The sequence below is a fragment of the Sapajus apella genome, unplaced genomic scaffold, assembly GCF_009761245.1.
Source record: "Sapajus apella isolate SASKATOON/1434 unplaced genomic scaffold, GSC_monkey_1.0 scaffold6, whole genome shotgun sequence".
NCBI lineage: Eukaryota > Metazoa > Chordata > Mammalia > Primates > Cebidae > Sapajus > Sapajus apella.
The window spans coordinates 31,449,244-31,475,043 of NW_022436946.1; the positions used below are offsets into that span (position 1 = coordinate 31,449,244).

General features: G+C 33.8%; 1 protein-coding gene across 6 annotated transcripts in view; it reads left to right on the forward strand.

Moving 5' to 3' along the window:
• The window catches only part of CEP85L (centrosomal protein 85 like), a 246,856-nt gene extending 227,995 nt beyond the window's left edge, over nucleotides 1-18,861 (forward strand). For all 6 annotated transcript variants that reach the window (XM_032274943.1, XM_032274944.1, XM_032274947.1 and 3 more), the window contains 6 exons: nucleotides 739-893; nucleotides 4,317-4,434; nucleotides 4,902-4,952; nucleotides 14,323-14,430; nucleotides 15,675-15,906; nucleotides 18,509-18,861. In XM_032274943.1, coding sequence (XP_032130834.1) covers nucleotides 739-893; nucleotides 4,317-4,434; nucleotides 4,902-4,952; nucleotides 14,323-14,430; nucleotides 15,675-15,906; nucleotides 18,509-18,672 — 828 coding nt within the window. In that variant the 3' untranslated portion in view covers nucleotides 18,673-18,861. The remainder of the gene's footprint in view (nucleotides 1-738; nucleotides 894-4,316; nucleotides 4,435-4,901; nucleotides 4,953-14,322; nucleotides 14,431-15,674; nucleotides 15,907-18,508) is intronic.
• The last annotated feature ends 6,939 nt before the right edge of the window (nucleotides 18,862-25,800 follow it).

Here is a 25,800-nt window from a genome sequence, read left to right on the forward strand (position 1 = left end):
ACCTTACATTCATTAGGGTGGCAATTAAGGGTCTTAAACAGATGTTTGTACACTCATGTTTATAACATGATTATTTACAATAGCCAAAAGGTGGAAGTAGCCCAAGTGTCCATGACCAGATAAATGAATAAACTAAAGGATTGTATATACATATAGTGGAATACTATTAGCCTCAACAAGGAAGGAAATTCTGACACATGCTATCATATGGATTAACCTGCAGGACATTTTGCAAAGTGAAATAAGCTTGTCATGAAATGACAAATACTGTATGATTCTACTTAATGAGATACCTTAAAATTCAGTCACAGAGACAGAAAGTAGAAAGTTGGTTACCAGGGAATGGGGGGAGGGATAGATGGGGAGTTGTTTAACAGATATAGAATTTCAATTTATGTGAGATGAGTTCTGGAGATTAGATACACAACAATGTCAATGTACTTAAACACAACTGAACTGTACACTATATTACAATTAAAAATAAAAATATTTAAAATGAGAATATTAACCTTTCTCTGTCTTCCACAAATTTCTAACCGCATTCTCTTCCTCGTAATTCCATTCCTCTAGGTGCCTTTCACACAGAGGAGGAGATGGAGTGTTAAACACTCTAGATAAAATAGTGCGATTTTTTTTTTTTTTTAGCTGCAAGTCTGTTAATCCTTGCCAACACAGTAACAATTTCTAATAGAAGCATATTTAATATTTCATGTATAACTGTAAAAAATTTCTCCTTAGCTGCAGATTCTAGAAGAAAAAAATAAGAATTTACAAGAGGCTTTGATAGATACAGAAAAAAAACTTGAAGAAATCAAAAACCAGTGTCAAGATAAAGAGACACAGTTAATATGCCAGAAAAAGAAAGAAAAGGAGTTAGTAACTACCGTTCAAAGGTAAGAAAATTTTCTGAATCCTTTTACATTATTTTGTTCATATTTTTCATAAAACATTTTACTTAAACTGAATTAATTTATAATTTGTATTTTATTCTCCTATGTTAAAGATGCACTACAGGATGCTCATCACTTATCCAAACTGCTTGTGACCAGGAATGTTTTAGGTTTCAGATTTTTTTTGGATTTTGCAGTATTCGCAAAGTACTTACCCACTGAGCATCTCTAATATGATAGTCCAAAATGTGAAATGCTCCAATGAGCATCTCCTTTGAGCATCAAGGAGATGCTCAAAAATTTTTGCTAAAAAATTTTGGATTTTGATGCATTTCAGATTTCAAGTTTTGTGGATTAGCGATGCTCAACATGTATTAAGAACCAGATGCATAATTTCTTTGAAACAGGTTGTCTCAGTTGTAATTTAACATTTTGAAGCAATGCATTGGTGTCTTGCCAAAAGTTTCAGTGAAAATAGTAAAAATAAAAACTCAAACAAAACAAAGACTGAAAATATTAATACAAACCCTTTATCTAATGGCTTATTTTAAAAAGAAAGTAAAAATTCTAAGTAACAAGGGGCCAGCAAAATACCCAAACTGTACTCCTTAGTGGAATATATTAAATTGAAATAATTGGCTCCTATTTCACTTTACTGCAAGTACGACAGTTTTGCCATATATCTTCCAGATTTACTTACATATCTTCCCCCATGGGAGTCAATTAATACAGTTATAATTATAATGAATATCATTTGCAAATTCAGTTTGTGTTTATTAAACCTGGAAATTAATACTGATCCCTGAAAAACCTAAGGAAATATTTTATATGTATAGACATGGATTTTCTGTTTTGCAAAACTTAAATCTTAACAGCTATAAATAGATAAAACTATCCTGAATAATAAAACAACAAAGCAACAGAAATGAAATGCAAGAAATACAATCTTCGTGCTTATATCAATTATACAATTCCATTTATTCTTTTAAATAAAAATTCATCTGATTCCATGTTAAATTCATGTTAATATTGCTTTACTAGTACTTTCAGTCTTAAATATGCCTTGTCCTACTTTTTTCCTTGGGTTTCAATGCAAAAAATTTCTGATTTCTGGGACAATTCAGTGTTCTGTGTTCCACATCTCAGTTCCAAAAAAAATCATATACCTTTAATTCTACTTCTCTGTCTGCTATTTTCTGTTTCTTGTTCTTAAATTTTCCTTTTTATAACTTTACATCTTATGCCCTGTTTTTTAGTGTCAAAACAGCTTCCCGATCTTCACTAATTCAACCATACAGCTTTTTCTTTCATCTTATTGATAAAATGAAGAGTCACTATGTCTGTTCTGTCATACAGAGCATTATTATAAATTTAAGCTGTGTTACTTTAAGAACAGAATTAGCAACACCTAAAAATAATTTGAATGTTACATTGTTCCACTGTGTGCTTTTACATATTAATATGATTGTATACTTTCTTTTTTATTTAGGCTTTATCTTTTATTAGGTTTTGTGGAAACACTGAGCCTGGTATTCTTGTTTTAGAAAGATTTAGTACAGTGCATCTCAGAAAACATTTTGCACTTTTAAATTTCATCTTGATACTATCAGAGATGATACCATCTCAGAAAATTTATCTTGATTTCAAATAAATATAAAGGATCAAAGGGGTGAGGATGATATCACAGTTTCCTCAGCTCTATAATATTTATTGAGTTCCAAAAGAACTTCAGATGTATATGTGACTATGAATATTTCTAAGCTTCCTGTTCTGTGAATACTTAAGAACTTTTGCAATATATAAATTAAATAAGAAAAGCTCCCTATTAGAAATAAAAATTTAAAAAGGTCGGTGAGTTCCTTAGTAATGCGATAGTAGGTACCATTTTTATTTAAGAGGTACTTTGCTTCTTGAATGAACATGTTATATAACCTAAAACTGTGTACATGAAAGAAAATGTATTGGGTATTTTGCCATGAAGAGAGTTCCTCTCTTCATAGCTGGCTCATTTTTTTTTTTTTTTATGTAAAAGACTTAAATATTTTTAATGCTTTTTGTTTCTCATGAAATGTCTGGAAGTAGTGTCTTGACACTCAATTGGTAAAACAAAACAAAAAACAAAAAAAACTCATTCTGAAATAGAAATAATTTGTTTTGTACTTTAGACTCAAAAAGGCAAATACTTTTATGACAATATTACACAACAGTACACTACATTGATAATATATACAAATGTCTTTGGTGCCATTATTTATAAACATATCTGAGGTGCTTATTGTACCATCTAGGACTGTCAGTTCTCTTTTCACAATCTAGATAGGGCATTTCTTCTTTTTTTTGAAAGACAAAGCATAGATTAGCCATAATTCTTGAAAAAAAATAAAAATAATGAAAATACTTTTTTTATTTTTTTCAAAACCTAACTAATAAGAAGTCTTCCTTTTAGAGTTCTGCAATGCTTGAGTATGATTACAAGCTAAAGTAGAGCTATTTTTGGTTTCTTGCTGCTATTAATTTGGTTTTGGTTTGGTAATTGTTGTCTAATGATGTGACTTCTTTTAACCAAACATTACTGTTCTTCCTTTCTAGCACCTTCCCCCTTCTTCCATTTTGTCTTTTTATTTTGAATCTGCAGAGAGTCTTACTTTTGTTGTTTCCTCTTCTAAAATGCAACTGTGTTCCATGGATAGCATAAGAAAGTGTTCTGTCAAGTTATAAAGAATGAAGAAGAACTCATGAACACAGAGAAGGAAACAGACATTAGGGCCTACTTGAAGGTGGAGGGTGGGAGGAGGGAGAGGAACAGAAAAAACAACTTGGTTAGTATAGCCTTAGTACCTGTGTGACAAAACAATCTGTACAGCAGACCCCCATGATACGAGTTTATCTGTGTAACAAACCAGCATGTGTACCCCCAAAACTAAAATAAAAGTTAAAGAAAAAAACAAAAAAAATGAAAGAGAAATGTAATTCTGCTGTTTTAGGCAACAGCTATCCTTACAAGCAAACTTTTGCTGAGCTTAGAATAAAGGACAAAAGATGCGTATCCATATTCTTAGGTTCCCTGCAACAATCATCTTAATCAAGGAATTCTGTTTTTAGAGGAAAAGGAAAGAACACGAGTTAGACTTCAGAGCTCAGATTGGGGTAGTGAAGGACTTCATTGGGGCCTAAGGATGTCACATAATGAACTCTGGACTCTGGTCTCAAATTTGCCATTTCTGAAAAGATGATCAGCCTCTAGCTAATTATGGACCCTTCTTGTATAAAATATAGATAACATTTTTTCATATACTGTCTGTGGGTCTTGATTATTGCTTGATTAAAAAGTATTATAGACCCTAAAAAAGGACATCACTTATGTTAAAATCATTACCAAAATCAGCAAATAGAGCTTATTTTCTTTATAATTGTCTTTTGAAACAGTTTGCAACAAAAAGTAGAAAGATGTCTTGAAGATGGAATCCGCCTTCCCATGTTAGATGCAAAACAGCTTCAGAATGAAAACGATAATCTCAGACAACAAAATGAGACTGCTAGTAAGGTCAGTAGATACCTTTGATAATAAACATGAAATCTGTTCTATGTAGATGTGTATATATAGATACATAATTTATAGCTTCTTTATGTGATTTATATTTTAATATTTAGTCGGTTATATGATTTTTTAGTTTGAATGTTTTTATTTGAAAGGAACATAGCAATTCAAACAAAATTAAATAACTGAAATAAAAGCCAAAACAAAAGGATTTCTTTTCCCTTCCTTAATTATTCAGTCTCAAAGTTATTATTAAAAATTGTATAAATTTGAGAAAAGTTTTATCAAGAACTCGAGGAAGCCTTTTGTAGTTTTATACATGTGTGATCCATATCATAGGGGTACTTTTAGTTTTTTAAAAAAGACCCTTTTAGAAAATAAATTTCTGTGCTATGTTTTCTTGAAATGTTGATACTTTTAAGAAACAATGCAAAAATTACTTGAATCAGATATTTTTATTTTCTTTGTTTTAGATAATAGACAGCCAACAAGATGAGATTGACAGAATGATTTTAGAAATTCAGGTAAGGAATATTTTGTGCTTATTTTAATTTAGCTATATTATATACTCTTAACTTTAAAACATGCATATATTGTATGGAAAGATAATATTTATAGCACTGAGGTAAAGTTGCAAATTCTTTAATATTAATCTTCCATTTTTTGCTGTTTGGTAAATTAATCCTTCAAAAAATTGTAAAGATTCATCAGTGAACAAATCACATCCCTGGCCATTCTAGTGGGAGGAATTGGAGAAAATGCAAAATCCGTCTAATGAATGCCAGATGCTATGAAAAAAGTTGCTGTTAAAAATGTTATTTAAGAAAAATTAAGTAGGCTAGAGAGTGCTACATTTGATAGAGTGGCTATGAAGTTTTTCCTGAAGAGGTGATATTTGAAGGGATCTGAATGAAGACATCCAGGGGAAAAGCATTCCAAGCAGAGGGAGCAACAAATGCCCTTCATGTACCTGATATGTTCTAAGACCAGCACAAAGTCTGCTAGCCTGGAGTGCGGGAAATGTCATGGAAAGCCAATGGACATCTTTTGCTGAAAAATGTTTAGCTTTATACCTCCTAATTTTACTGTTACTTTTAAAAATCAAAGTAAAAGTGGTAAATGATTTGTAGTTATATACAGTCTTCTTTGTCTTGTGGCTGTATTATTTATCAACAAATATATGAGCCTGATGGATTGATTGACAGAGGTTATAATCTTATATAATTTTGTATTCCTACAGACATAACTTCATTGTTTCACAAGCCATTAGAACTTCTAGATTGTTAGATTTCTTCAGCCATTGTTATGTGACTTATTCTGGGCCATAATTCAAGAATTTCTGTTTTACTTGGACACGTTTTCCAAGAAGTAAATCTAATACAAGTTATCTCAATCTAAATTAAGAGTAATCAACTCATGAAATTTGTCATTGAAACTTCAATGACTTGTAAGATTTTATTTATCACATACTATCACATTGTAGGTGTTCAGTATATACTTGCATTCATTGAAATGTACATTTTTCCCCCATTTGTGGAGGCATCTTACTGAAATTTACTCTTACATGTTAACCAAGTCTGTAGTCACATATAAATATGTCATGACAATATATAAATGAATATATACAAGAATATATAATTATAGGCCATACTGTTCTTGTTATTAAAATGTTTGAGCAAACACAATTCATTTATTTCTTCAAATTACGTATAGAACTGAAATAAAATTAATGAGATGAATTTATTACAAATATTTGGGCCTAGACACCATAATCACTAATTATGTTGTCTTATCTTTTGAAACAGTGGCTATCTTTTTTTGTTTTCTTTTCATTTTTGTTCTTAGCATCTCATTTGCCCATTCTGACCGTCAAGGTCTACAGATCTAGAGACATAGAGATCTATAGATATAGGTAACAGAGACAGACAATAAATGCTGATAGCTGGCCAATATGACTATATTTATGAGGATGGTATTTGAATAGCAAATTAGAGCTGCAGATGAATATGACTCACATAATGAGAAAATTCTTTACTTGTTTTAAACTCATGTTATTTTTTGGCCCCTCATCATTTAAAAAGACAGAATTTTTGTTTGTGTTTGGTCATTTTTGATGACCTTTCTATAAAACGTATATGCTCTATAAAACTTGAAAATACTGCTTATTCTGAAAATAGGAACACTGTTTCCCTGGCATTAGAAACACTGAAAAGAATACTTTGGGTGGAAAAAATATTGTTGCTTTCTATTGTGGTTAATGGACATAATTTGTGGGTGTATTATCAAGCTAATACATCTAGTAGAGCAATTCACTTCATTTCCTGGTTCTTTAAAGCTGCCTGATTTTTCCTCATCTGCTTACATAAAGAATGATCAGCCTGCCCCTATATAGATTATGATGTCCTTTCCATATGCTATAGCTCTGTTTTTGAATTTCTTCAAATATGTTCACCTAGCCAAAGTAACACAAAATACTATATAATTAAGGATAGCAGAGAGCCTCCCAATTATTTTTAATATAAATTATGCCTTTTGACTATCACTATAGTATTAATCTTATATAAGTTCTCACTGTCACTGTAGTTCGGATGTTCTTTCTTCTTCCACAGTGCTAAGATGTTGATCCATTTTAGAGTGTTCAGTAGGCAAACATAACTTGGTACTATTAGAATTTAATGTGTTACTGCATCATGTCCTTGCAAACTATTGAGAAGACCAAATTTGTTTGAAGTTCATTTGTCTTGATTTGGTGCACTACATTTCCTTGGGAACAAGCAAGTTTTTCTTACAGTTTAAAGTTACTCCCAAAAGAGAAAAATAAAATCTCAGACTATATACATTTTATGTCCAATTTATAGGAGATAAAAATAGGACATTGTTTCATATTTAAATGCTGTGTTCAAAATACAGCTATAGTTTAAATATTTTACACCAGAAGTCACACAAATACTTACCTGTTATAGGTGACTGGCATGTTTATTTTTTCACAGCTTTTGAAGTTGGAGAGAAATCAGTCTTCTACTAGTTATACTGTATTTGTTATTGAATATACAAAAAGTAATACTTCATGTAAAAGTATATGCTAATTTGGAAGTTGAGTGATATAAAAATACAGATTTATCTACTGTTTTGTTCAGCTCTCAAGGTGATATTGTTAACTGGCATGAATAACTTTGTTTACTCATTGACCTTTTAGAAATGTTGCCCTTCTTTTTATCCGTAAAACTAGTATAGCTAGCCTGGCTGCTTCTCCTACAGGTTTTTTCTTCTGTTAGTATACAGTATATAAAGACATTTTGCAGTAGAATGTTCCCTGTCAATTCCATGAACATATGGCTAGAGTCAGAATATGATTAAGTTCTTCACTGGGCATTACCTTCCTTCTTATATATTTCTCAAAAGCACATTTCACGTCCATAAGCCTTTTTCAGTGAGCTGTTGTCATTATAATCTTTGGCAGAGGACATATAGGTTTGTAATGTTTGCTTGTTTTCTCTGACATTAAAATGTTTACTAATTACAAGAACTTAGGCATTTAGATGGTCTTTCTGAATTGGCAGCTATCAATAGATAATCATAATACCTCACAAAAGACAGAATAATACATTAGAAGACATTGACTGTTTACTCAGTCATGGTTGGAACCAACAATCTCAAAACTGACAGTCTGTTCTATGTATAACACATTGAGATGTTCCCACAGCCTAGGAAAATTATATTCAAATTTTTAGTAAATCTCATAAATCCTTCATCTAGCAGATTTTCTCAGTAGAAATAGTGAGAAACGGATCATGTCAATGGAATGTCTCATAGGTAGAATATAACTTCTTTAAATATCAGTTGCTTTAATGTCTTCCCATTATCGCATGATGTTTATGTCCTATTATTTTGTTATCCAAATTGTGTTATGTCTTGAAATAGTTATTTTTCTAAAGTTTAATTTAAAAAACACTTACCTCTGTAAAATTGCCTATGATGAGTGAAAAACCAAAAGTATTCTTATCAGAAGTTAATACTAAATTTTGAAAAACCTACCAGCCAAATAATGCCTTCTATGAAAAGTAGCTTTAAAAAAATTTTTTTTTCACTGTAGTCTTTGTATTTGTAAAGAGAACAGTCTTTACTGTTCATGTAGATCTATTGTATGCATATTATAGTTGCATAATTAAGATATGTCAGAAAAAAATGCATAAAAGATGCATTTAACTTTTGAAAAATCAGTTACGTCAGGGTGGGGACTTGTACGAATGAAGACAGCTCATTTGAATCATGAAGGAATGTTCTTGGGCCGGTTTGCCCTATGAGTAGTCACCAAATCTATATGGATATTCACATTATTTGTAATACTTTTTAAGATATATATTTCTGGGCCCTATTGTGAACCTAAAGAATCAGTGTCTCTGGGATGAAGTTCGAATTATGTATTATTAAGTTCCCCAGGCAATCCCTAACTATATAGTCTGGCAGTAGAACTAGAGCATTTAGGAAGTGTTACAATCCTCAGCATGCTTAGTGAACCAAAGAGTGAGAACTAGATAGAAAGACTGAGGTTTAAATTTAAAAAACAAGTTTAGTTTCTGAGATTCTTAGGTGTCATCAAACACGTTTAACATATTTTGGTAGATCTCACTTATAAACCAGAAAATACATTTTTTTCCGGAAGCTAGAAGACAAGGAACTCAAGCAGATTGGGTTTTTTCTTTATAGTGTGCTAATTTTTAGTAACAGTTTTATTAAGATATAAGTCACTTACAATTCACCCACTTAAAGTGTGCAATTCAGTACTCTTTAATATATTCACAAATAAGTGGAACCAAGACCACAGTCAATTTTAGAACATTTCTATCTCAAATAGAAGCCTTATATCTTTTGTCACTTCCCTAAGCCCCCATCCACTTCTCCAGCCATCAGCAACCACCGATCTACTTCCCATCTTTATACATATACCTATTTTAAACATTTCATACAAATGTATATATGGTCTTTTGTGACTCTTGACCATATCCAGCTGTTAAGCTCCACCAATTGTCATCCAATCATTCTGTTGTTTTCAACAATGCCCTGCAGTATAAATTGCTTCACAAACTGATCCACTGTAGCTCTTTTGAAGGGATAGTTCATTAGGTTAGTGTTTGAGATTTGTTCTGACCTCAGGAGTATTCTTCCCAGCTATCTTACTGTTTCTTTTTGGGAAAGTAGTTAGTCTATGGATTTAGCCTACAGGGTCAATGGATCTAAAAGTATCCTGCCAACTGCCTTTCACCAAAACTTCCAATTTTTTGAGTGCTCGAAGCCTTGACCTTCACACTGTTGCAAATGAAGTCAATTCCTATAGAGAGACATTTGGAGCTTCTAGTTCTGTGGCCTACTTTTCTTTAGGCAAAATCTCTTAAGCTAGGCTAATTGGTGTGGGGACAATGAAAAGCTTCTGAATGATACCTCCACTCTAGTAGCTGAACACTCACTGGAGGGAGTTGGGGCAGCAGCTGTAGGTCTTTTTGACTTGCCTCTCCCCCATAGAAACAATGCCCCACAAGCTGGGGCAAGGATCAATGGTTCTGAACTCAATGTAAGCTTCCATCCCATAAGGGGATATGGGTAGAAGAAGGGTGCCTCTACCTATTGGTTGCACTTTCCTGAAACAGCCTTTGCTACAGGTAGCTATGAACAGGATGATAAATGTTGATGTCCTATCTTTTCTGGGAAGAGAGCTCTCTAACTGGGGGCTGGAAGGAGAGGGCGCCCTGTGTTATTGGCTGTACCAGTCTGGAGTAGAATTTCCATCCCAACGATGTGAGAAGGCAGAGATGGAGTTGAGTTTTGTTTCAGCTTTCCCCCCCCCAGAATCCTTTCATGAAGCAGAGTTTTGTTTCAAATACCAGTCTCTTACTCTTCTTACTGAGTTTCAATAGATTTTCTTGAGTAAATGTTTCTTCATTTGCTATATGCTCTTAGGACCATTTCCAGAAATTTTAAATTATAATATTCACCAATTTCATTGAGGGGTGGGTCTGTGGAGCTCTTCACGCTGTCATGCTAAAAGCAAAATTGTTCTTAAAGTTTTATCAAGTTACAACATGGTAACTAACTTAAGAAAGGAAGTTCAGCTGTACATTGTCTTAGAGTCTTAGAAACATAAAACCAAAAAAAGGGGTGCTTTTTAAAGATTTTTTCCCCACCACCAAAATAAACATCCTGCTATATGTTTCAGACTTCCTATTAATGGCAGCTCTGCCCTTTCATTGGTTCAGTCCAGGTATCCTAGACTTATCCTTGACTCCTCACTTACCTCACATTTGTCAGCAAATTCTTCTACCTTGAAAGTATGTCTAGAATCTGACCTCTTCTCCATTCCTCCTCCATTTCCACCCTGTTCCAAGCCATCTTCCTTTTGTTGGAAATAAGAGCTCGGAGTCACAAAGGAAACAAGCACTTAGACAAAAGATTTCTCAACAAGGCAAATTTACTTCTGCAGAAGGGTGCTGCTTGCCCTTCTGGCTGCTGTGAGAACACTCTGAATAAAGGAGGGAAGGGATTTTTATCCCTAACGCAGTTAGTCCCTGGCTTCTGTGTCCTGTCCCCATTGGCTGGAGACTGACCACACAGTCTAACCTAACCCAATTGGCTAGTATTTGAAATTGAATATGGCTAATTAGGCGGGAAGGGAGAGGTTGTTCATTAAGGCATGTTTGGGCATGTCAGGGTGCAGCGAAGTTGGGAAGGGTAGCTTCAGCAGAAGGAGCAGTTTACAGAATGGGTAGCTTAGGAAAGGGACAAGGAAGTTGATTTCAAGAATAAAGAACAAGGAAGTTGAAAGTTAAACCTCTGAAGAGGAACTTACTGTATCTGACACTTTCTCATCTGGATTATTTCTTTCTGCTTCTACCCTTGCCTGTGCTCAGCATACTCTCATTAGCTTAAGTGATCCTATTGAACAAAAATCAGATTACATCATGTCTCTGCTCAGAACTCTTCAGTGGATCCTCATTTTTTCCAGAATAAAAATTAGAGTTCTTATACTGATTTATGAGGCCCTATACAATCTGTTCTGCAGGCTGCCTTCCTTCTCTGACTCTTTCTCCTGCTATTCTCAGCCATCCTGGCTCTCTTACGTTTTCTCAAACACAGAAGACACCATCTGTCCCAGAACCTTGGTGCTGATAAACTCTCTGGGTATCTGTGGGACAAAATCTCTCACTTCCTTCAAGCCCTTGCTTACCTGAGATTTCAACCTCCTGACCTTTACTGTGCTCTGTTTGTTCTCCACAGCACTAGTCAAATTCTAATATATGATACTGTGTAACTTACATATTTACCTAGTAAAGTTCCACAAGGGCCAAGAATTTTGACTATTTTGTTCACTGGTGTATCACTCAATGCACAGAACAGTGTTTGGCAATGATTTTTGCTGAAAGAATGATTGCATGAAGGAATGTGCTTGTGAATTTCTTATATGGTATGCATGTTTATGTGTGTATATGTATATATGCAGTAAAAATGTTAACATAAATTTTCCTTCAAAATAATTCCTCTTAAATTGGGTTTGTGGATTATATAGAATCTGCTAACTAAGGCACACCTGGTTTTTCCTCATTTGAGCTATTTGTAAATGGGACATTTCTGGATACTTAACATCGAACAACAAATGTGCTTAAAACCACTTTTCAACTTCAAACATGATCATAATAAAGACCTTGTGGGTTAGTTCCTTAGCAGAATTTTAAAATGCCATGATTAAACTGAGAATTAAAGAGCTATTATAGGTGGTTGTAAATTAATTTTTAATTTTGTTAATCTCCATGTCTACTGAATGATAAACAGTTATTGTGAAATTCAAGAAGCTAAACACTTATTTCAGAAAATATGAGATATTTCATTTATGCATTGTAGAGTACTACCAGTTTGAGCAAGTATATTTTGAGATCCTAAGAGATTCAAAAAAATGCTTTGCAAAAAGTATTTGTAAAGTAACACACACTATTTATTCTTGATGGAATTTCTTTCTTGTTTTCTTTTAAACATATACTTCTTAATACAATTTAGGATACAGAAATAATTAATGTTTTAGGTGAAATGTTACTGTCAGACAACAGCACTCATACCTAGTATTATCCTAAAAACTGTACAGCACTTGGTCTTTTCAGGATAAGCCTAACTGCAATGTCTTTTACCTATTAAAGTGCTTCTTGATAACTACCTTAAACCCGAGCAACATATAAGAAATCTGATTTTCCTTTTTGTAATAAATGGTACTACTGCCAGACGTTTTCAGTTTTTCTGATGGAGAAGATTGCCTGTTTCTGCACTGATTAAAATCAGTCTTACATAGAGACATATTAGCCGGATTTATTAGCTAATTATTAGTCACATTCAACATGACTCTGAATTGGTAAAAATATAAAACATTCTTACCTTTTACAGAATTATATTCTGTTATAATGTATCACTATTATAATTATTCTGTTATATTAATTATATTGTGAAAACACCCCTCTTGGGTTTAATTTTTATTGTTAGAATGTGAGTTTGAGTAGTGTATCTGTGATGCCTTTCTTCTTGTGACTAATTCTAATAAACAGTCACAAATGTTGAGAATTTAGGTTGAATTTTGGATTCCAGCCAAATAATCTTGTCAGGCCGGAAAGCATAGCTCTTCAGCTAGGTGAATAAATCTCCATGTTCATTTAATCAAATAAGGTTTTGATTCAATCTAATGAAGTTACAAAGGAAATTTCAATTTTCAATTATGCACATATTCAGAGCATATTAACTTTGTGCTGTGAGATTCATTTTTGTGAAATATAGAGCAACTTTTCCCTGGAAGAAGATATAGAGTTTGATTCATTTCTATTCAACTTCTGAGTTACTAAGTGTAATTTTTTTTTCAGAGTTTAGCAGACAAATGAAATTTAAAAGCAACAAGTTTTATATGTTACCAATAAAACTGCTTTATATTTATAGTCTTATTTTAACCCATGGTGATAGCCATCTTCTCTCTTACTCCATCCAAAGATAATATGAGGAAAAAATCTTTAGAGTAGAATGTGTACTATTTAGGTGGTCAGCATACTGAAGCATTGTCAGAGTTGAGACTAAATACAGACCTGAAATAAAGTGATACCTCTCTTCTGGTCATATGTATATTGATTTTTGTGGTCTAATAAAAGGAAACTAGTTGATAGAAACACTTAGAATTCACTAATAACTACAGAATGTATGGCAGTTTTCTCTTTTACTATATAGGTGAAAAGTAAGACTAACCGAAGACTCTTAAAATGTCCTTTATGCTGCTTTGGTGTACTCAAAATATTGTCATGTCTAGATAATTTGCAATTTTATAAGGAGTAAGAAGGAGATTAGCTTATCAAATTCCCATAGTAGACCTTTGACCGGAGTTCACAGTGTATTCACTGCTGGAATACTGTACACTGAAAGAAAGGAGCTATGTTTCAAATGATAGAAAATAGAGATGATACAGTGATCTTATTGTCTTGCATCTCATTAACCATAAGCAAAATGTAAAACAAAAAAAGCATAGATTTGTTGCTAATACACTCCCAACATATATTAGTGAAATAAAAACTGTTTGTAATACAGCATTAAGTAGGAACTTCAGATTTGAATGTTTATACAAATTAAAAACTTCTTGGTAAAAATTATAATTAAAAGAATTCAAATGTATTCTGGAAAACTGGCATTTCTTTTTCTTTTTTATTTGTAGTAAGCCATTCTCTAATATGGATTAATTTAAAAATGAAGGCTTCATCTTCTAAGGGGATAGGGAGGAAAGAAGATCTAAAGTATTCAGAACCAACATTTCTGCTTATTTCTATTTGAGAGTTTTCTTTACATGTTAACCTGTTTTGCTTTCCAATTTTTTTTTTTAAATTCTAGTCTATGCAAGGAAAGCTTTCTAAAGAGAAAGTGACCACTCAAAAGATGATGGAAGAGCTGGAAAAGAAAGAAAGAAACCTACAGAGATTAACAAAAGCATTGCTTGAAGTGAGTAGAAGAAATTCAGTTTGCTTTGAAAGGACGGTTCACTATCTATTTAAGCAGATGCTTATTTTATAAATATTAATAGAACATTTTCAGATTGAAGATGTGATTTTGATATCCCTGTAATTAAATCCATTCTTTCTTACCAAAATTATTATAAAAAGACAAATCTTTCTCTTGTGTTTTAGAATACAGTTTCACGTACTTATAGTACAGTATATATTTATTATATTATTAGCTGCCATTCATCTATAAAAAGTTTATTCTTCATCATCCTAGACTATTGGGTTATTCTGAAATACAGTTCCAATTGGAAAACTAATTAAAGTTACCTTTAATTAGAAGTTTTAAGGATAAGAAGGTAGCAGTTTTGGGGGTCAGCAATTCATGATTGTTGGGTTTTTTTCTTCTTCTTTGGTTTTATGCCAATTTTTTTTGTATTTCTTTGTCTCTTACACTGAAAGTTTTAGTTCCTATCAACATTAACATGGATGCCTTGCCCCCACCAATATGCAAAAAGTAGTTTCAAAGTGATTAAATCACTATTGCTACTAACAATAAAACCCATAGGGTGAGGTTCAAAGTTACTTTGCAGTTCCTTTTATCGTTGGAATAAATCTCACTATAGAAAAATACAGTCTGGGTGTGATGGCTTACACCTGTAATCCTAGTACTTTGTTTTGGGAACCTGAGGTGGACAGATCACTTCACCCCAGGAGGTTGAGACCAGCCTAGGCAATGTGACAAAACCGTGTCTCTACAAAACAATACAGAAATTAGCCAGGCATGGTGGTGTTTACCTGTGGTCCCAGATATTCAGGAGGCTGAGGTGAGAGGATCACCAGAGCCTGAGGAGGTCAAAGGCTGCAGTGAGCCATGATTGCCCCACTATACTCCAGCCTGGGTGACAGAGTGAGGCCTCAAAAAGAAAAATACATACACAACCAACATACTCATTACGTGAGAGACTCCTAGAAACTGAAACTGGATTTATGTTTCCTCCCTTGGATATACACTAAAGCATCAGATGGCACAGAGACACAATTTCCACTGTTTACATTGTTATTTTTCTGTGTGTTTTTCCCCCATATATGTATTGCATATATATAATTGAATTTGGTTAACGTGCATATAATTTGACTCCACCGTTTTGTTTATAGACTTGGGGGAAAATGTTAACCTGTATGGCTTTTAGTACCTTTCCTCTATTGTAACAATCTGATGTTTGTTTTCTTTATCCATTGCAGAACCAAAGACAAACAGATGAGACATGCTCTTTATTTGATCAGGGCCAGGAAGCTGACCAATCTAGGCAGCAGACAGTTCTTTCCAAACGGCCACTATTTGATTTGACTGTGATTGATCAGCTGTTCAAGGAAATGTCCTGTTGTTTGTTTGACTTGAAAGCATTGTGTAGTGTTCTTAATCAGCGTGCTCAAGGCAAGGAGCCTAATCTTTCATTATTACTGGGAATAAGATGTAAGTGTCTGATGACTTGTTCTTACTTTGTGGCAATTGAAACCTACCTTCATGAATCAGGAACTTCTGACTGCTTTTTCTCTGCTTATTTTTGTAATTTCCTTTCCTACTTAGAATCAGTCTGTGGGTTTATATTTATATACCTGTATTATTTCATTGCTAGAAGTGAGTGGGGTTATAGCTGACATTAACTACCACTTGGCAGAATGCCTGGTGATGTTTCCTATGTTGATTCTGTAAATATGTGAATACAGTGGTAGTTAGGTATGACTTCCCATTTACTCTTCCAAGAATAATGATTCCTTCTATTTGCTCTCATTTGTTAGTTGCACAGATTAAGTGACCCAGCCATATGTCTACTGGTAAAATATTTGAGAGAAATATTTTGCTTTTCAGTGCAGTATATGTTCTATGGTAATTGCTTCATGTGAGTGCCAGTGATTTCACATGAGCCAGTTTTCACAGCTTACAGATGTGTTGCTTTTGTTATGCATACCTGCTGGCTTTATGCCTTTCAGTGTGACACCCATTCGCTCTTGGCCTCAATTCTGTCTTCCTCCACACATGATTGTGAGAGCTGCCACAGTAATAACCCTAGTGTCCCTTTGTGTGCTATTTTGCAGAAATGCTCATCTCTGCATGTGGTTACAAATTAGGATGTTAGTCTCTTTAATAAGGAAGAATGAACTTGGAAGGAAATAGGAATGGAGTAAGACCACATAATAAGGTTTATGAGCCAACATGTATATTTAGTAGCTGCCTAATACTATGGTTAATATATGACTAGAGGAGAGACCGGTTTTGTTTCTATTTTCATCATAAAGATTCCACCATTTTGCATCATAATAGTTATTTTGGCAAATCAAATAATGCTGTTGACCATTTGCATATATTATTAAATGAAACGTGTCTTGTTAAATGAAATGTATTTGTGCTCAACTATGTCTCTTTCACTTCATAGATATTTGTACACATACCCAAGTGTGGATATGGAAAAAAAACATAAGGTTTAAGTATATTCACTCACGGAGTAAACATTTATCAGATGCCTTCTATGGTACAGACACTAAGTAGGTGCTGGTAATGCAGATAACCTGAACACAGCCTTTGCCCACACATGAACCAAATTATTAGAGCATTGTGATAGGAGCTATAAGTGAGATGTGGACTAAGGACAGTGGGAGCTCAAGAGGTAAAAAACAACTAAATCTACATGGGAGGGGCTATGGAGACTCCACAGAGTAGCTAGTGTTCAGTGTTAATCTTAGAGGAGGAAGAAGAGAAGGTTGTCAGGTGAACATGGACTGCTTATCTCTTGTGGGCAAGCCGCAAAAGCTCACAAAGGGAACTCATTTTCTCCACAAGTATAGAGTTGGCCACCCTTTTAATTACTTTACAGTCTTCTACATTTTCATTATCATAAGGCAGCATTTTTTGTTAAGTTTTTCAGTAATAGAGTAGTAGAGTTATCCTAATGTGAATCTTACCACCCCCATCTCTCAGTGCTCCTTCTAGTCTTTAAAGTTTGACCCCAGAATCTTTTGTATTTGGCATTGTAAAAATTTTACCAGCTAGTTGATTTGTGAAAAACCAGTTGATTCGTGACTCCATTTGCTCACTCTATCCTTTTGAAAACTGTGTGCTACCTTGGTTCCCATGCCATCATTTTCTAGGTTCTGCTTCTGCCTTTATGACTGTTCAGTCTCTATCTTCTGTGGACTTCTCTGCCACTTAATTATTGGTATCACCAGAAGCCTTTTGTTACTGGTTTTGTGTCTGTTTCTTTTTATTCAGTACTTTATCTGAGTGATCTTATATACCCCTTTGTTTGTTACTGCCGTACCTTTCACCTACACACTTACCTCCTTTACCCAGACGCTTATCTCCTCTGGGCTCCAGATTATGTTCCCACTTATGTTAGAATTGGCTGTTTTGAATGCATCACATACTCTACACATTCAAAACCAGAACTCACTTTCCCTCTCTCCCCGAACCTGTTCCTCTTCTCAGTGAGTAACACCACCTTTTCACCTGTCATTTGAACCCAGATTTGATTCTCTAGTCTGCTTTTTCCTTCATCTGGGACCTATGCCCAATCCCTGCCCCTCACTCAAATTGATAATGATTGAGTGCTATTAGTTCTGTCATCTGCTTACTACATTTAACATTCCTGCCATTCTGTCTCCATTGCACTATTGCTTTACGTTTTCATAACCCATCACCTATACTGGTCTCTCTGACAACCACCTTTCTCACCTCCTCCCCGTAATCCATTTTACATTGTTGCCAGACAGAGCTGTCTAAACTGTGAATCTGGTTTCCTAATACTTAACACTTCTCTGTGGTCGACAATATTGTTACCCATTAAACATGCTGAATTTTTGTGCATCACTGGATGAATTTAATTCATTTTAATTAGCAAAATGTATAAAGAACCAAGTGAATAAGATCTGTTTAATATTGAAAGATGCATAATTTAAACCTGAGCCTCACTGATATTCAATGTGTAGCATTATATTTCCATGATGATTAAGGTGAAAAATTCTAAAATGTCTTTGTTCAAAAAAATGTGAGATACTTTCTCCATATTTTATTTACACAGCAATGAACTGTTCGGCCGAAGAGACTGAGAATGACCACAGTGCAGAAACACTCACTAAGAAACTGTCAGATGTGTGCCAGTTACGAAGAGACATTGATGAATTAAGGACTACAATATCAGACCGCTATGCTCAGGACATGGGAGACAACTGCGTTACTCAGTGATCAAGTATTAGTCCCACAGCAATAATGACCCATTGTTAAATGCTGCTGTGTTATGGAGCCATAATGGAAGGTTTCAAGTGACGTGACTTGCACATAAGGATTTTTTTCTGTGGATTTGTTTTATTGAAGCGGAAAAGGAATGTGAAGAGGTTTTGAAGGGGCTTATCTAATCGGGAAAAAAAAATCAAATTACCTTTGAAAAATGTGGTAAAATCTACAAGAAAAAAAGAGTCTATATTCTCAAACTACTGATTGTAGGACCAAGCTGTGAAGAGTACCCTTCACATGAAGGAGTAGGAATCCTTTTAATCCTATAGCTTTGTGTGTGCTTGTATGTGTGTTGTGTGTGTATGCACGTGCTTTATTCACAAATTTATAAGGGTTTCTAGGGTAAGAGCAGAGCTCCTGAGAAAGACACACGCTGTTTATTCTTATATATTTCATATAGAAGCTTGTGTTATACTTTGGGATTTTTAGTGGCTGCCTGAACAAGAGTTCCAACAGCAGGCAAGTGTTGTAATGGTATTGCAGGCAAAACCATTTGTATTTTGAACACTTATTGCACTGATAATGTTGTTTGGTTGAGCTGATCTTAATACTGTAGATAGGTCAGCTGTTTTTCCAGAGTGATTGTGGATTTCTTAAGAGGTGTGAAATTTTGATATGATGTTCTTTTTCCTTAGCATTATAATGTGTGTGTTACAAGAAAGGTTAACATAACTTGAACTAATTTTAACATGTTCCTTACTATTTACAATTTTTTAATGTTATATAAAATTATAACAATTGTTACAATTTTACAATGTTATATATAAATGTAAAAAAGCCATATATAATTAATAAAGGCATCAGATCATTATTATAAAAGAAAATTAAGTTACTCTGGAACAATAGCTTACTTATCCAAATCACAACATTTACACTTTAACAGTTTTGTATCTGTTTCAAAGTTGAAACTACTTTAAGAAAAAGCCAACACTATTTAAATCTGAATCAACAGTAGCATAAAAAAATTTTATTGAGATGGTATTTTAATTCCTTTTATTAGATAAAGTACATCAACAACAGAATTTTTCATAGGATATGGACTTGGCCAGGTTAGTTCTTCATCTGAAGTGTACAGGGTATTACTATGAAATGCAGTTGATTTTTCAGTAGACATATAGTCATTTAAACTTCCAAATGAGTGTTGTCCATGCTTCTGTTGGTATTTTGGAAGGATTATACATTTTATTGCCCTCAGAGCATTGATTACATTCTTTTGAATATACTTAGTCAAAGCCTTGTCCTTTGTTAAGTTAGTTTGATTTCTGGATGCAACCGAGTCTCATTTAGGTCAAAACTAAGTAAGAGATGGAGGTTAGAGGATGTGACTGCAGCAGGATACTATTGATTTGATAAAGAGCATAACATGTGCCTGTTTTCTTGCCAGGCTTATATACTAGTATAAAGGCTCTTCTAGGAAAGATTTTTCTTAAATATTTAACAGTGAAAATGTGAGACAAGGCCTTCAAGGAAACTACCTAGGGAGACACTCAGTTTGGAATTTTGGCATATACAGCTCTGAATAAATTATTTTATAGTTATACTTGAATAATCAGTTAAAATACGCTGTTAAGACATCAGATTTTCCTTCTGTTCAGTGCCTGAGTCCTTACTCCTCTTACTTCTTAGGATCCGGGCATTAAGAAATCTGTACATTGTAGTGTTCTACATCCCAGGGTCCTTAACCTAAGGAGGGACTTAGTCACTGGTAAGAACTTGGCTTTCTAATATATTCACTTGGTTTTTTAACATTAGTAGCTTGAAGATAATCAGGATATAGTAAATTTCTACCAAAAATTTAATACAAAGAATTCTGCCTTGGTCCTTTCCAGTAAAGTAGAAAATAACATCTAAAATACATCAGCCGCAAGTACAGCAAACATTTTTACATTCTCTTTGAGTAGAATCCCAACCACCCTCGCCATGATTTTGGAAATGAAGCCTTTCTAAAATAGTAGAATGAATTGGCAAACAATCACTAATTTGGATCAGTGAGGTCTTCCTTAAATATCTCCTAGATTTTTAGTGTATGTTTTGGGTTTTGTGGTTATTACTTTTGTTTTAAGCAAATGTTATAGTTGTTTGTTTTATGCTACTCTAGATACATTTTTATTTTCTGGCTTAGTTGGGGATAAAATTAATTTGTTTTTGTAAGCTTTCTAAAACTTACAGAATTTAATTTAATTCACATATCTTAAAAGTAAAATTCTAAAGTTAAAAAATTTCTGACCTAATAGGAAATTAACAAATTACTGCTGATGCGTTTCAGTTTCCAAAATCTGTACCCCTCCGCATAAAAAAATGGAGTTAAGATATGCTGGTTTAAGTAGTTAGTTGAATTATAGATTGGTCTTCTTAAAATCTGGAGTTTGTGAAGAGACCTAAATAATCAGTAGATAGACTTGGAGGGATTTTATGGGAAAATTGAAACTAATGGCATTCTAGTTTGTCAGTATGTAATTTTTGATTGTGATTTTTCAGAAAACTTTTCATTCCCAAGACACCCTCTTGTATTAGAACATCCTCTTCTGTATCACATTAAAAACAGATGTTACTGTTAGACCAAATAAGATGGACAAATAGCAACACTAGAGTGTCTTACCTAGTTTGAACTAGGATGTTCATGGAAGTTATCACAGCAATATATCCCTGAAGTGAAAATTAACCTAAATTTTAAAGTGAATCTACTTGAAAATTTCCTTAGATAATGAAACCTCTTTTTAGTTGTGCTTTTTGTGAATCAAACACTTGCCTTCTTAGAAAGTATTGTATCCAGTATTAGTATTAATTGTTCTTTCGAGTTTTAACATTGAGTTTATTCTGCCTCGGTCACATTACAGCAAGGATAAAGTAACAGTTGACTCAATGAAAGGCACAAATTCCCTGTACAGATAAAATTCACTGAATCAAAGGCACAATAGCTATCTTTTCATTTGATGCCAGAAAAATAAGATGATATAAGTTGAAATATTAATTTTCAGCGGCCTCTAATTAAAAAAAAACACACCCACAAGTATTGGCTAGGTAAGATATTCCTGAGGTTGTTTTAAAATAAATGTGACACCTTCTTATGATATATTTGAAATGGAATTCAATATTTAATGTTAACAGTATTATATTTTAGTGAAACTTATTTTGGTGGTAACAGTTTATTAAACCTAATTAGATTTCTTTCAATAGCTTGTTATGGAGACAATCTCAAGGTCTGGAAAGTGTTGCTAAAATGAATATCATACATTTCTGATATACTAAGGAGCTTATAAAGTAATTCTGTCATAGTGCAAGACTGATTTCTTACAGGATATTTTTAAAGGAGCTACTTAATCGGGAAAATGTTCTTTAAATATCAGTAATAGTTCGTTAAGTAACATAGTAGCTGGGAACGTGGACTATATTTATGCATAGCATAGTTCAGCTTTTGGATTATTGGCATTCTCTTACGTAGGAATTCTATCATTGTAGATACGTAATTATGGTAATAAGCAATTTTCATAACCATGCACACACAGACTATATCATTTGAAACTGCCAGTGGCTGTAACTCCCCAAGCCACAGGTAATTAATTTTGTTTCCATTTTTGACAATTCAGTGTTCACACAACAACAGAAACAATTTTCTATTTGGTATAAAGAGCAAAATTTCCAACTTTGCTTCAAAATGCTGTGGGTGGCATATTGTCATATGATTATATCATATATTTCATCATGTAGGGGAAAGATTCTGGATTTTTTTCTTATTTAAAAGTACTGCTGAATATAAGAATATAGTTTTAAATCAATACATCTAATAATACTATTGCAGCTGTATACCGAGAGAACCTTTTGTGCCTTTTTGCCTGCAGTAAGCATTTATTTCTATTTTACATGAGTTATAAGAATGTTGATGATTATTGCACCTTGTTATTCTGTAAATAGACTTTATTAAGGATTTTTTTTTAAGCAAGGAGACGTTTTTTATTACTAAGTGGATACCTTAGTAAACATGAGAGGAATTATCAGATATATGTCTTTGGAGCCCAGCCTTCCCTGTGTAGTGAGCCGGAACAACTTTAGAATGTATTCATTTATGTGTATGTATATGTACATATATGTATAAATAGTTAAAATACATTAAATATAAAACTTCACATTGGTGTGATGACAAGAAGTAGTAAGGTGCTAGGTGGTTACGTTAAAAGCACAGCACAGTGTCTAATCAGTCACTTTGACTGGTGATTTTGTAAACTAGGTTCAGTTTTTGAACCACTCAGAATACCTCATGTGTAAATACAGTGTTCATGACTTAATTGAAATACAGTTATTATATTAAAAAAAAAAAAAGAATGTGAAGCCACTGGTTGGCTTGACTTACGCCTTCTGATCTATCATTCTTGCCTCTTTTTTTGTAAAGGGGTTTTTTTGTTGTTGTTTTGTTTTTTAATAGGGTTTACAGCTAGAATTTTGAATGCCAAAGTTCTATTTATTAAATTAAGAAGAAAGTTTTCAATGTTACTGGCTAGTATTTTTCCACTGGACTATTGTTTGTTGATGTTGAAATTTGTATTTACAGAGAAATAAATATTTTATAAAAAGATTTATGTTTTCCAAGAACCTAATGTTAATATAAGAATGTATTTGTACTTTCAGACTCTCTATTCTGAATTCTCAATGATAAGAATATGCTGACTTGACTTTTAGGTAAAAGCTTTGTATAAATGCACAGGAGAATCTTTGACTAAATCATGGAGACTTCTGCCTTCTATCTTATTATTTCTTGCCAATTACAAAAAAGCTTTTTCTGAGGGCCTTCTTATAAAGGGTACTGAGATTTTCTGATGACAGGTACTGTAACATAGGAAATCATGTCTGTGTCCATTTCATTTAACAGCACTGTGTCTCCTTTCTGACTTTCCAAAATCCCTATTTAAACCAGGAGTCGTCTTTCTAGTTTTCCAACAGACAGAATCTGGCTTCGGTATTCTACATTGCTGAAAAGTTCAGTGGGTGAGTCAAATCTTTATCTTATACCTTCTAATCAAAGGTTAAAAACATACTGAAACATATACAAATAAAGCCTTGTTAAAAGGTTGCTATACAGGGGCCTCGACAGCTCAGCTTTGGTGGTTTGCCAGTCTAGTCCCAGAAGTGCCCTGCGGATGGCATCCTAAGTCCTTGTTATAACATATATGGGTTATAGCCTCAATTTCTACAGGTAGTTGATTAATGTTTGGATTAGCAGTATCTGTTTCCAGTTCAGATAACTTGGCCTTGCTCTGTCAGAGTCTTTAATGAGGCATCTAGTTCAGTTAACAGGGAAAGAAACACTTTGGAGATCCTGCATCACAGGCTACTTAAGTTGCAAGCAAATATCTTAGAAATAAGAGCAGGACAGATAAAATCTTATAATATTTCTAAGGTGACTGGTAAAAACGTTTCCCCTTCAGGATGAAATAATTTTTTTTTTTTTTTTAATTTGGAAAAAAATGTGTTTTGATAGGGGAGGAGGGTGATCCACAAAAAGCCTTTGACAGGGTACAGGCCAGAATTTTGCCAATAGTTTGAACTTCTTTTATGACAAGTTTCGCCAGCTAAACAATCGTTCTATGTCAAAGAGCAGAGGATTCAGTCAAACGAGGTATGAAATAGGATGTTAGTAATGGCACAAAATGGCAGAGTGTGGATCCAGTAGAGCAACAGTTTACAAATGAATAGCATCCTCACAAGTCAGTTAAGACATTCTCCTTGATTTAGATGAGATCCAAGTTTTGGGAAAGAAGTTATGATAAAAGATTTTTAAAAAAATTTTAAGTAAAATTGCTATCCTTGGTAGATAACTGGTGTGATCAAACAAGAAAAAATCTTTTCATTTTAGCCAATGTGTTTTTAAGCAGTCTCACTTCATCTCTATTGATTCCCTCCTATAAAAATTTTAAACCAAATGTACACCTGCTCTCTGACTAGAAAATTCTACTTTTAGATGTTTGAGATGAATAAAAATATGCCCACAAAGGCACTTGTTTATGACAGGTTTATTCAAAATAACCAAAAACTGAAAATAGCCCAGAGGTTCATCAGTAAAATCTTTCCATCCAGAGTTGAATAATAGCTTTTTTTTTTTTTTTTTTTTTTTTTTTTTTTTTACAAACTTGGGCTCTAATTGATTGAGAGTCACTTTATATACTTAGTGGAAGATGGAATAAATTTAATACATAACGAGGCAGTGGATAGGAGTTAGAAAACAGACCTCCCATTTACCAGAGGACTTTGGTTTACACTTCTCTCTGGAGGATTGCCCTTTGTTATGCTAAACACTTGGTCTTGTTCTTCCTGAAACAAACTTTATATCACTGTTAATTGTTTGAGTGCCAGTCTTCCACCAGACTTTGAGCTCTTTAGGGCAAACATCTTGTCTTATTAAACTTTGTGTTTAATTAGCAACTAGGTTATACTCACTTCCAGAAATGTGTAAATATCTGCCTTTTACCCTAGTATGGAGGAGCTCTATTTTCAAGGAGAAAAGGTGGAGCTTTTAATGGAAGGAGGGTATAGTGATAATAAATCCTACTTAAGCAAGTTGCATTATTTTCCTTTTCTTGAAACTCTTGTTAGTCTCTCCTGCAGCTACATACTTTCTACCTTTCTGTAAGTCCAGGCCACAGGATTGGACACCATTATTTCCCAGCTCCAGTACTCCCATAGAATAACATTCTCATTGGGCTTTAGGCCAGCTGTGTAGATTTTGTAAAAGCAAATCCAAGGTCTGGCTTAAAAAAGGTACAAAATATCAATTCTAAAAATGAATGCATGGCTGGGCATGGTGGCTCACACCTGAAACCCCAGCACTTTGGGAGGCCAAAGCAAGTGGATCACCTGAGGTTAGGAGTTTGAGAACAACCTGGCCAACATGGTGAAATGCCATCTCTACTAAAAATACAACAAATTAGCTGGGCATGATGGCTGGTGCCTGAAATCCCAGCTATTCAGGAGGCTGAGGCAAGAGAGTCTCTTGAACCAGGAGGCAGAGGTTGTAGTGAGCTGAGATCATCCCGCTGCACTCCAGCCTGGGCGACAGAGTGAGACTCTGTCTCTAAATAAATAAAATGA